The following is a 13,869-nucleotide window of genomic DNA, read 5'->3' as shown; positions in this document are numbered from 1 at the left end:
CTCCCCACGCAGATGTGCACAAGCACCGCCACACCTAAACAGTTTTCAAGGGTTTTAAGGGTTTGTCCACCTCCACTATGGCATTAAAACGTCCCTTTGTCTCTATCACTCCATGAGCATCATCACATCATGGAAATTCACATAGAGGTGAATGTCAAACCCCAGTCCAGGTGAAGAAAAACAGAAAAAATAACATTGATTATTGTTCATTTACAGACAGTTGCACAGGACTCACTCTCCAGTGCTTCCATACTGCTGTGCCACATTGCCCCGGTGATAGCACTATAATAAGATAATGCAGTAATATGCTTCCTCGCATGCTTTCCCTTTTTTCCTGAACACCGCGACTGTACGTTACGCAACAGAGTTAACCACAGCTGTTAACAGGCATCGTTCGTCCATCTGTCCCTTCCCTGATGCCTGCCCTTCATCAGTCGGGACGACTGTGTGAAGCTGTCAGTAATCAGATTAGGCAGTGACTGGGTAACTGGGCCTTCTGCATCCGCCCATCCTTCCACCCCACTGTTAACAACATCTGCGTCATGTGGAGAACCATGTGCATGCTGAGAAAGAGACAGATTAATGTGCCAGTGTGTGTGTGTCTGTGTGCACAAGAATGTATTGCAGCTCTCCTTTTAAAGAGCAGGTCCTGCGTTGTTGTTGTTGCTGTTGACGGTCTGTCTGCTCAAGATGTGAGGTAACACAAACACATCAATGCAGACACACTTCAGTCATCCGTTGCCACCGTGGCTGCCATCTTTGTTTTGATCAGGAAAGTGGTGCAGCTTTGGAAATGGAAACGTTTTCTAGCTTTTTTTCCCTAACATAACCTGGAGGTTTGCTCCATATTAAGAAACACAAATCTGGGCTGCAAGTGGAAACAAAGCTGGTGAATATACAACATGAGGTCTGAATACATTATTTTACATTATTGCAGTTTTATAATACCATCTCCACTGATGCATTTTTCATTTTCTTCATCATTTCTTTATAGGGAAGCAAGGATAAATCATTTGCAGTGACGACCAAATGTGAGGAGACTATCAGAATAGTGGTATAAACAGTGATATTACAAAGCCTAAATTAGACATCACATTCATGCATCAATGGGAAATTGGAGAAGAGAAGAGATTTATCAGAAGCTCTTCAGCTTTTGTGTCATTCATCACGATATCATTACTGAAACTAACAGGTCTAATCTAACATCCTCACCTTCTGGGGCAGCATGTTAGTGAGAAAACAATGCAAAGTCAAAGTTGAACAGAACGTACTTAGATTATCTCCCCTCTTGACAGAGAAGCACACGAGAGGGCACATGCTGACAATTGGGTGCACCGTGATAACCCTGAGATGCGGCGCGCCTCTCGCTCTGCAGCTCTCTGGGAGCTGGGACGTGCACTCTTCACCTGGTAAAAGGGCTCTACAGCCACTCAGATCCTGCCTGCCACACAGCCTGGCCTGATCCATCCTGTTTCAACCCCTAATGTCTCATTGGCATTCAGTGACACGCCTGCAGCAAGCGGCGAATGGAAAGCTTGGCACTAGCTCACCGCTATTAAGATTCTACAAAGCCAGCCGTTCCCCTGCCGCCACAAGCACGCAGCGAATCACACAGCCAAGAATTAATAAAAAGAGCTGGGGAAGGGATGAGCATAACAGCTGGGCCAGCCAGTCGCACAGCCAAGACACAGAGACGGGAAAAAAGATTCTTTGGTGTAAAATTTGAAAGCTCTGCTATCCATAAAGTTTATAAGGGCAACAGCTTGGTTCACTGCTCAGACTGCAGTATCAACTAATGAAAATTATATACTCCGAGTGTCTAAATCACCAGTGTAAGCGCATAATCGTGCTGGCCCGAGTCACCCTCTCCAGCCCACTCTCTGTCATCTGCAAAAACACACCGTGACCACCTCATGATGATCCATATTACTGGCAAGCCTCCCACCGTGAGCCACAGAGATAGCAACCCACCAGCCCATCAGCCTTCGCCTGTTTATGTCTGCCTATCAACATCACTCCAGAAACCTAAGCTGCTTGCTAATCACCCTTTGAAAGAGCAGACTAATTCAGATGTCAAGGCCCATTACCTGTGAGCTGTCTGGAGGTGACCCGAGCCCCTATCGTGCAGCGATAAACACCAATTGGTGGATAATGCACATCTGTTTAATAGGAAGGTGGAAAGACGGATGCTGGCCAAGGGTGAAATCACAGCGCACAACTGAGGGAGGGGTGTGGAGGGGAGGGGGGGTAGCTATATTGCACGTAGCAATCGTTGTTGCATAAAGATAACGTCCTTCATGAGCTGGGTCAGTCAGCCGCCGTATGGCTGCTGTGCCTCTGGTAAAATAAACAAGGCTCTCAGACCGAGGAGTGACTCCTCACCAGCCATCCCCTCCAATCTGCTCCCAGACGCTGACAGAGACAATGCTCATCCAAAAGACGACCCGCAACACACTCACTCACTCACTCCAAGCCCTCCACCCAGCTTCTCATTTACAGGATGTGACTGATGCACTCAGAGGAAAATGACAGGGGTAGCGTCGGGGATGTATTTTCAGATTGTAGTTTTATCACATAAAAACATCTTTTGGGGATTTCTGAGCTCCTGATAGGATCCTTTTTGACGATTAGAAATAGGTTTCTGTGGTTTCCAGGAGATGAAGTGATAACACTATTTTCACACTAGGAATTGAGGCTGTCTGACAAGTATGTGAGCATTTACTGTATAGATGACTAACACAATACATTTAGGAAGGCAGTAACGAATGGAAGATTTATCACATAGTGACAGGCAGATGCATTGTTCACTAGGCAAGCAGAAGGAACGGTGGGTAATGAGGGCAAATAGGATGCAGGTCAAAGCAAAAATAACCACTTAAAGCGCCCATTACTCCTCCTCCACTCAGTCAGCAGCAACCCCTTCTGCAAATCTGCCACTGTTACAGCACAATATACAACAACAAAAATGTAAGAAATTGTTTTATAACCCCCCCCCCCCCCCCCCCCCCCCCCCCCCCCCCCCGATAAATACATATTTATGGGGCCAGGATTAGAATTAGTCATTATATCACAGTCTGAGCGCTAACATGCATTTAAGACGACAAACGTGGTCTTTAATTGGAACAGGAACTGAAGGCAGGGAGGAAGTGAAATCCCCCACAACCACCCACTAATAAAAGAAACATCCCAGAGGAAAGTGTGCACACTGTAAACACCTAAATGCTATTTGTATACTTTATGGCTTTATGGCCAATGCTATAGAACACAGCACAATTAGAGAGACAAGACGCTACTTCCCATATTAGGCTTAGTAGTGTATAGATTTGAGATTATGTTTGTTCCTCACCCACCTCACCCCTCTCCCCCATCTCTCTGTCCTCTCTCTATTTTTCATACAAACCACTACTAATGGCATAGTTAGGAATGACGGTGCATGTTCTCTCTTTTTTTTTTTACCACAGGACTAACACACTGACAGACAACCGCTCAAGCTCACAGTCACACCTTCTGCACCTACTGTGTGTGTGTGTGTGTTTAATCCCTAATTAACCTAACAGAAGAAGAGAGCTGGAGTACCCAGAGAAAGCACAGCTAGTTTCGAATCAAGAGCCTTCTTGCTGTGAGGCACCACAGAGCTAACCACTGCAACACCGTCAACCCCTTTGTTCTGTATCAGAAACACATATTGCCATTAGCACAGCTATCGATTAACACAGCCGTTTGTTAAATTGTGGGAATACCCTGTATGATAACCTCAACCTGAACGCCGACATCCCTCACTCAGACACTGAGCGCCAATAATGCAGTTTAATAGTACCACTGTGGTACAATATGCAAAAAAAAAATCACCTGGATGTTGAACTGACTGTCAGTGCAAGACCTCTGTCTGGCTATGTAGCAATTATTGATTAAAAAAAAACAAACACACAATTACCGTTTTATGAAATTACCGTTTCATATTACAGTCTCGCCACAGAAGTTGGCATGGCATGGTTACATCACCGTTAGGGATGCACCGAAATTTTTCGAAACACTTTTTTCACACATTTTTTTGTAATTTGACATGTTTATTTATGCACTGGCCCTTTATTTAAATACAACGCACACATAATGTACACATGAGTGGGGTCAAGCTAAGTTATTTTATTTTATATTGTGCATTGTTTGAATGTGCTAAATAAATATTTTCAATTGCTTTATTCTTTGAAACATTAATATTAAGTTGTGCATTTGCAATGCCTTGATTTTAATGAGGTTAGTACACAGTCAGAGCCATAAATGCAATGGTACTAATAATTGGCATAATACGCTTTTTTTCGGTGTTTCGGTTTTCGGTCTTGGAATCCTCATTTTTTCGTTTTTCGGTTTCGGCCAAGAATTTTCATTTCGGTGCATCCCTAATCACCATCATTGCCAGCATCAAACGAGCCTGCCTAAAAGCTCCGTTGATGGCTTACAAAGTTTTTTGGATGGCCCTGTAGTTGCCACAAAGCATTTCTTCACACTAATAACATAAATTACTGGATGGATGCTAAGCTAAAAAAAAAAAAAAAAAGCATGCTACATTTGATCTGCGTCTAAATGCAGTGGTGTCAAAGAGATATGATTATAGGTATCCATGGTGAATAATACTAACACTTTAGCGCTTCTCCAAAAAAGTAACCAGTAATTATTATCAGTCGGTTGTTTGCAACGTGCTGGAACGGACTAGAAATCATAGGTCAGCAGTTTACTAGTCTGCCCACACCTCCACATCCCGCACAACACGTCCAACATTTCTACACATACTGTACATTTCACACCTTCAAGGCAATCATCAGCCAGCACTCATCCATCTTCAATGTCAAAACATACGGTTCAAGCTCTAAACTACCTCATCAAGCATGCTGTTTACACTGAGGCTACTGCAGGTGCCGGTTGAGTGTGTGACAAGTGCACTACCAATTTGATTAAAGTGGGAATAATGAAAGAGGGCTGGGGACCGGGAGTTGTGCTATGATTTTTCTCTGCAGCTAATACCACCAGTTATCAAGCACATACACACACACAGCAGAGTATCCGGCTCGGGTATAAATGAATTATTGAGGACTTGGAGTAGGGGTGGGAGGAACTTTATGCTCGTTGGTTTTGTAGTCGCGTTACCCCACACCCTCCCCACCACCAGCTCCTCCGCCCGTGACTAACTTGGATGCCACAGGGGTGTTGGCAATGCTGCATTAGTGCATTGGTATCTAGTGGGTACTGAGAGACATTATTTAACTTTTCCAGAAAATTCTCAAACACCTAAAAATCACATAGAAGGCCACATCCCCCCAAAAAAATCCCATTACTTACATTTTAATCTAAATTGATTTCTTTCGTCATTGTTAATGATTTTATGTTGGAAATCCCTTTGCAACCACCGAGATGTAATTAGTTTCTTCACCCTATCTGGCTGCCAGACTTTCAGTCAGGCAGGTCTTCTGGAAAAAAAACACATGCATATTTGAAGATTTTATTCAGTGCGTGTGTCTATATATCTGATCTAATCATGTGTGTGGGGACAAAAGGCAAGACCACACAACGTAAATCATTTAATTGCAAGGACTTTGATTTTGGAGATTCCTAATTCTTGCGAAGTATAATGTACGTATGTATAATGTATAAACTTTAAACCTTATCCTAAAGACATGACTCTTGTGGCTATGCTGCGTATGGCTCTGTTATGACTTACTTAAGACTGTCAGATAACAAAGGGTACAAGTAGCGCCCTGCTTAGAGAAGACCTTAAACATTCCTTCAGACACTTCTGTCCATGCATGTGACTGCTCCTTCTTGCAAGAATAAAAGCACTTGATTGATTAACAGTTGATGTTTTGGGGTTTATTCCTAACAGTTTAGGTTAAAGGTTATACAACTAGAGGACATACATTAGGCTGTAAATTCATGCAATGTCCTCCAAAAGTCGCAGAAACACAAGTCTCTCACTTCCTTTGGCTCTGTCTGTGTGTGTGGTAAGACAGCAGCACTTCACTACAGGCCTGACAGCTGCCTCGGGCACATACGGGAGATGCTTGATGAGAGTCACAGAGGACAAACAAGCTGTACATCAACAAAATGCTTTGCAGGATGATATACTGAAGGGCCAAACATACAAAAAGTGTGGAGTGGTTACAAAAAAAAAAAACACATGTAAACGATGGAAATACAGACATCCTCCCACACGTACAGCAGGTTTATTAAAAACACAGCGTGTGACATATATCAGCATATTTGGCGAATGATATTTTATGTCTATAGATTATTGTATTTCTTTAAATATTTTCATATAATAAATATAAATTATAGGCTCTAACTTTGCTGTGCATGTACATCAGATTATAATGACCCACATGCAGTAAATCCTTCTGAGCAGAGGAAGGAAGTGCAGAGAAAAGTTGCCTGATATTAATGAGCCATGCTGGGTTAGAAGGTTGAGAATACCCAGTAATAGAACAACACCACTCTTGCTAATTGTCATACTCGTGGTGCTGTGGTAACTGTCTTACATATTTGCTGTTTGAAAGTCTTGCTCAAGTGTTCCTGTGCAGCACTAACAAACCCACGCCGGCTGATGGCGACAGGCCAGCGGTGTAGTGGTGTTAACAAAACCAAACGGCTTGTGATAAAAGTGTTTGCGGCGGTGCTTCAAAAACTGGTAGAGGTTAAGTATTACGAGCTAACACCTACTGGGAGTAGGCTTTATAGTGATTGTTTTTGCCTTAGATCCCCTGAAACCACCATCATATGAGCTCAAGTACCTCTTCATAAAAACCTGCCAGCCATGTTCCCAATGTGTTATTTTGAAAGGATTATTTCAACAATGCTGGTTTATATATATTAGGGCTTTGTATTGGCAAGAATCTGGCAATACGATACATATCACGATACACATGTCACAATACAATACGATATATCCCGATACTGTAACAAAGACGGTATATATTGCAATTTTATATATATATATATATATATATATATATATATATATATATATATATATACATTTTTTTTAAGAGTATGGAAACTTGTTTGGAAAGCCTCATCTGAATACTAGTAATACATCTTTCACAAGAACAAAATGTTTAATTATAATTATAAGAACATTGCACAATGCAACTGTATCTCACATTCAAGTTGTTTTTATGCTGAAAGGGACAGTGTGCACCACAATAGTAAGATGTTGAAATTATGTTTGCTCGTAAATAACGAATAAAAAAAATCGATTTGGTCACAACTTAAATCGATACCAGTATCTCCAAATAAAATATTGCGATACATCGATTACTATATATAGACCAAGTTTTTCAGCATACCATTGCATGCCTACAAACAATAAAGAAAAATCTCAAAGGAGTTCAAGAAGCAACACAAATCGTTCAATAATCTAATAGCAGATCAGCAGGATAATCTTAGAAAAGCAAAGCAGAGGTGATATTTATCTGCATAAAAAGCCCATATATACTGTGCGTGTATACACACATACACACACACACACAAATATACTCTATATGTAAATATTCTAACTTATGCTATCATTTCTCATCTAAGCAGATGTACTCCCACACATTTCCATCCCCTGTTGAATATACATTTGACCAAGAATCAATGCTTTGGTATCCTAATAGTGAACAGTTACATCTCCATGGCAGCTGAGCAGCATCATCTGCTAATGAAGACTGTATGATTCTCTACAAAAGAGAGGAAGTGGACCTTAACTTCATGTTAATATCAGAATATATATATAATACTAAAACTTGTGTGAGGAGTTATGTGTTGTTACCATATCAACAATATGGCAGACTTAGTGTACATTATGCTGCATGTTCAAGGAAAAGGAAGCAACAACAGTGGATCAGTAAAGGGGGGAACACAGTGAGCAGTGATGGAGTATTTTCTGTGTATCTGAGGTGCTGAAACATGCTGCTCTTGTCTTTTAAGTTAATCCATAGGAGGATTGCAGACTGATGCAATATTTTTGCCTCGTGCAGAGGTTTGCCAAGTTTCATCCTGTATATTCTGCTTTACCTACATTCTAAATTTTTAATGAGACCAATGAGAATTCAACACTGTATGCAGGGTTTTATATGTTGTAGAAAAATGAAGCTAGTTCTTCTTTTTCTAGCCAGCTGGCAGCAGTGATATTAAAATATATCTTTCTAAGAGAGCCCTAGAAAGCCTAGAAATTCACTTGTACATAACATACCATTACATCCCAACAATGGAATAGTACAATAAAAAAAAAAAAATCTCAGAGAAGTTTAAAAGTAGCTACATAAGCACCAAACACTCCAATAATCCAATAGCAGGCAGCTGATCAGGAAGATCAGTGCCCAAGCCTGAGCAGATCTTAGCAAAACAAAGCATCGGCAGCGTCTTATTGAATGTGCATAAAAAGCGTCATAATCACTTTGAGAAAAAGCTCATTCAGCTTTAAATTACTTTGTTATGAGTTGTGTGCCAAAGGAGCGGTGTGCGGTTACAGCTTCATTCAGCTGATTGTCAGACACATCTCTAAGGCAAGAACAGATGTCTCTAGTTATTTGACCAGGCTCTCTGGGCTGCTGTATTCCCACTGTCACTCTCAATCAATTTTTTTTCTTTTTGCAGCTGACTGCAAATCTCTTTGCAGTGACAAAGCATCGCCTGTCAAGAGGATGATTCCATTGAGAGGCACTTTCTGATATGAGAGGTGCATTAATGTGATTAACCCACACTCACTATTGCCGTTTGATACAGGGGCTTAGGGGCTCATGTCTCTCTCTATTCTTCTCTATTGGCATGATCAGCAGGTAATGGAAAATATGCTGCTGCGTGAGCACCGGCAGGTAAATCAACAGTATAGGCAGTGAATTATTATCAATGGTGGAGTTTTTGCAGCTTCAAACAAACTCAATTATGCAATTTGACTTTGAAATTGAAAGACAATTAAGAGTAAAAAAAAATGAGTCTCAGAAACCACAGACTTAATATGCACTCATCACCGCAGCAATGATTACCAAATATTAAAATGATATTAGAAAATGATTTTATTAATGATTTTATTATTCAAACACCCAGGAGATTATTTCACCTAATTATCATTTAATTCAAACAACTCCAATCTGGTAACTACAGTTCGATTCCCTCGCTATATTTAATATCTTCAACTGCAACCGTCTGTCTTGAGGAACGAGGAGGGAGATGACAGGTGCATCAATTTTAAAGAGGGGGCTTGTTTACGTGTGTTTCATACATTCACACACGGCTAATATTAGTCTCTCTGGAAGACAAAAGAAGGCTTGTTGCACTGCGCCGCTGTGCACAGCCATGTGAAATTATTCATTTGATGTCAGAGGCATCATCCATTCAGCTGCATATAAATGGCTACATGTTTTGATTGCTCAGTGATTGAAGCTGGAAAGGTATATAGGAGGCAGTGTGGCAAATAACAGCGTAGCAGCAGGGAAAGGAAATTCCAGGATGTCATTCAGGAAGCGCTTCATCATCAGGGCATTGTTTCCAATCCTCAGCAGGCAGGAATACATACCCTGCATGCTTCTACTAGGGGCTTAATCAAAGATGCCAAGGAGATGGGCGCAGGTTTACTATGACTTGCATATGTGCATGTATGCAAAAGAAGGCCCAGGAGAAGAAATGATGCACCAGAAGAAGTGTGCAACTCTTTCAGCTCACTTCCTCTTCGATCAATGGTCTTAGACAGATAACAGCCCCCACAGAGACCTGCATCTTGCATCCTTGACTCAAATCCCCCACTTTTCTGTCTTCACATCTCTGCATGCTCTCCATCTTCCTTCCTACCTCCGCCCCAGCTGTCAGCAGCAGCAGCAGCGGCGGCAGTGGTACGGGAAGCCCACCAGCTCCAGAGGGCAAGACAGGCAGAGCACGAGAGGGAAGAGTGCAGTGGAACATCTGGTAAAGCCAGGCGCTGTGTCCGATGCTGCCGGCCGCCATCATGTCATAGCGGCTTTCCGGGCTTCCCGGTAACAGCTGATCCTCTAGGCCCACTCCCTCCATCAGAGTGGAGAAAATCCACTCGCCAACTCAATTATGCAAGAAGTGTGAATTAAACATGAGGCTACCACACAGGAATGTATACACACAGCGCAGACAAGCACACATCCACAATAATTCTATACAACAACCCAATCTGTATACTGATGCCAGAGGGGCTCCGTGAAGGTCTTTTTTTTCCAGAACATTGAGGAGCTTGTGACTGAATGAGACTATGGGCATGTAGGTCAGACTGGTAAGGATGACAGTGAAGAAACATACCATGAGGAATTTTGCCATCTTTGCCACCTATTACATCCCTGTGAGCTTTAAAGAGCAAAAACAGCCTTGCGTGGGAGTCGAGCCTGGAGCCAAAGGCAGATCCGGTTTTCTCACCATCTGTCTCTTTAGGTCTCTCTCCCTATGCTTCTCTCTCTCTCTCTCTCTCTCTCTGTTTCTTTGCTTGCTCTCTCATTTCTCCATGCCCTTTATTAATCATCCTTGGTTAGTGGGGCAGGGAGCGTGGTGTTAGGAGCTCTGGGGAGTGCAGAGCTATGAAACACACACACACATATACACACCTTCATGTACACTAACAGGCACTGGACTCACAGATCTAGGCAAACATTTCCCCCTTTTCATTTCTTGTTTGTTTATAAATGGCATACAAGTAAATAAATATTTAAAAGAAAAACACAGGAAAACACCCAGGCCTACTGTAAATACACATGTGTACACATGCAGCTGATTTTCAGGGATTCTGGCCTAAGGTAGTGGGACTCTGCTGCTGCTGCTGCAACCTTTTGAACAGTTACTGTTGCAGCTCATATATACAGACAGAGACCATCTCCCTCTCATGTAAAACCCAGCAGTTGAGGAAGTTGAATCACACAACCACATCAGCAGCTATTAAAGCAGGCGCTGGGATCATTGGAGAGCTGGATGGACAATGGAATAGAACACAGCTCACCACCCCCCAGCTCTGTGTGTCCAATGGGCAGCTGAGTAGCCTGAATAATGGGGGCTGTAATTAGGCCTTATTTTTATACATGTAAGTGCACTTAGCTCAGAAGGCTCCGGCTGGGCTACATGCCATCATTACCATTATCACGATTCGATCTCCCTGAGAAAGTGATGAGAGCACTGGCCAATTAGATGCTATGGGACAGTGGGAGGGTTATATTAGAAGTCTTGGAAGAGCAAGAGTGATGTGTAGTAGAGGGTGGACTCACTGGATTTTTTTTTAAATGTAATTATTCATCATTAATCATAAGGTGATTATAAGGAGGAGAAGGAAAATCTTTGAAATAGTAGTGATGATCACATCAGTAACAGGTATCCAAGCCCTCTGCTGAGCCAGTGTGTGTGTGTGTGTGTGTGTAAAATCATGAAGCTTGTCATGCCACATATCAAAACGCTCATCTTACACACAGAGCTCAGGTGACACAGCGGTGGAGGTGATGGTGGAGAGAACAGAAAGATGGAGACGCACCTGGTTTGACGGTCTTTAAGCGAATCGGTTCCCGAAAGTGGCGTATGACAGCCAGGGTGTCGCGGTTTGTAAGTCCACTGACGGGAGTCCCGTTCACCTCTAGCAGAACGTCCCCGTAGTAGGGCAGCTTCCCGACGTGACACACCAGCACGTCCAGTTTCATCTGACCCAGGTAGGGGAACTGTCCCAGCTCTGCTCCTCCAAGGACCTCCACCACGGAGCCAAAGTCCCCCAGGTTCCCCCATGACACGGCGCACTCCACCACTTTAGTGGACCAGTGTTTCTTCTTCTTCAGTGTTCTGGACATGGTCACCCTGTTTCTGTCTTCAAATAACTAACAATGTAAGTGGCAGGAGTCGCCTCGGTTTGCTGTTGTTAAATGAGCGCGTAGTAACGCGGCCTAATAATAAAACCTCCTGAGTTATTCTCCCGACCTGCTGGGAATTTCATCTTCTTGACATTTATGAGGCTGATTTTCACCCGTGGATGTGCCGCCGAGGTCTGTCATCCCACGGGTTTATGCTCCCGTGTGCGCGCAGTTGTCTTGGTTGCAATAATTCCAAACGTTCCTTGTGCGTAAAACCAGGAACAGTTGATTTAAAAAAAATGGAGACAATCAATGTTTTATGCTCTCCATCGGTGCTCTTGAAGCGTATCCGCGTTTTCTTTTTTGCGTCGTCTCTGGAGGAACCCGCTGACGCCAAGTAGTCCAAACAAAATGTAAACAGAATATTTCACTCACTCGGCGGCGGTTCGTGGAGTGTCTGTCGCTAAAATGTAGTGCGTCAGTGAGAAATCCCTCATACCTGTGGGCATGCTGAAAATAGACGGGCGGTTAGGCGGTTTATGCAGTTGGGATCCAGCCCATGGTGACTTGAGTGGAGAGACATCTGCGAGCGTTTGTCTGTCTGTCTGCTACAGGTTTGAACACACCTGGCACCGCCAAACGAGATGCCAGGCATCGAAACGCCCCTTTTACGCTCGTCAGCAAGCAGACGCTCCCGCTGCATGGCTCCATCCTCCGGTGTGCCCTGGTACTAAATTAAAACAAACATATGGAATCAATGCAATGTTCATTCTGATTTACCCTCATCTAACATAAACAGCCGCAACCATTTATCTGCAGTTTGTAACATCCACGGCTCTTGTTTCGCTTAATCACACAGATTTTGCACAGCATATAAGACTGGCTAAAAATACGCAGAGCATGTAATCCTAATATTAAGCGTGCAAAACAAATTACTCCTAATTAAGACTGCATTTGTAAAAAAAAAAGTGAGGTTGCTCCTGAGGTTGGAAATTCCGGGTGATGATAATTAATGTCTACACAGCGCCACCTACTGGCGCGATCACAGTGCTTCACATTATTTACTGCAGGAGCAGCAGCAGCAGGCTCATCCATCCCTGAGCTCTCCAGTTCACATACCTTCACAGCATCACGCTTGGCTGCAGTCACCCGCATTTATCCATGCATCAGCTGTCCATAGCATGGAAACTCAGTTGGTTTAATTAACACTAGAGCTTTGTGCGCTGATTTGTATTTTTATGTGTTTGCAAATCAGCTTTTGTTTTTGTGCATTTTACTGAGCTCATGCATAAATTATGTCTTATGTGCAGGTGCTAAAAACACAGTTTTTTCTTCCTCCCGGAGACAGTTACATTAATTAAAACCAGTAACAAAATAAGGCTTAGTCACTGTGACTCAAAAAAAATAAATTGGCATTACTGGAATTTAAGACTTTGAATGTTTTTTTCTTCTGTGGACCTGAGTGAGATTATGTTATGGCCTCAGTGGCTTATTGATGTGTGGCTTTGCTTTATCTGCAGATGTAACTACAAAAAAATATTTTTTGCCAGAAATCTCTTCAATTTCTGTATGATGGATGATTTTAACACACCTGAATGTGTTGACACACAGGACAGTTATGCATCAGTGCCGGCAGAGTTCATTCATTCTAGAACCAGAAGCCGAGAACAGATCTTCTGGACTACTCATGTAGCTGTATGTGATCCATTAGAAGTCTGTTTAAATACAGAGCTGCTACCCTGGACTCTGTCCTGAATAATTCATAAGACTTGTAGAGAATGATTAACAATGCTATCATGTCTTTGATGGGGACTGGGGAGTGAAGCTGAGATCCAAACTGTACTGCTTTAACAGGATGAAGCACTGTCAGATTCTACTTGCATCCAAGTGTTTCCTGGGATCCGAATGGATTTATGTAGGGCAGACTTAAAAACGAGGTCCTTTTTTTCCTTTAATGTCAAGACTGATGATGGGCCAGCAGGTTTTTAAAGGCCCATATTAGCTAGCTTTGCGTTGGCCTGACATGACTAAATCCAGATTATAGATGGCCTGGCCTTTA

At 42.7% G+C, this 13,869-nt stretch overlaps 1 protein-coding gene across 2 annotated transcripts in view; it reads right to left on the bottom strand.

Annotated features, from left to right (window-relative positions):
• magi3b (membrane associated guanylate kinase, WW and PDZ domain containing 3b) overlaps positions 1–12,406 on the bottom strand; it is a 125,460-nt gene extending 113,054 nt beyond the window's left edge. For both annotated transcript variants that reach the window (XM_028406176.1, XM_028406177.1), the window contains exon 1: positions 11,504–12,406. In XM_028406176.1, the coding sequence (XP_028261977.1) occupies positions 11,504–11,810 (307 nt within the window). In that variant the 5' untranslated portion in view covers positions 11,811–12,406. The remainder of the gene's footprint in view (positions 1–11,503) is intronic.
• Positions 12,407–13,869: the final 1,463 nt, after the last annotated feature.

Source organism: Parambassis ranga, chromosome 5 (assembly GCF_900634625.1).
Source record: "Parambassis ranga chromosome 5, fParRan2.1, whole genome shotgun sequence".
NCBI classification, from domain to species: Eukaryota; Metazoa; Chordata; class Actinopteri; family Ambassidae; genus Parambassis; species Parambassis ranga.
Note: the sequence above shows the minus strand (reverse complement) of the source record. Positions and strands in the feature narration are given on the sequence as shown.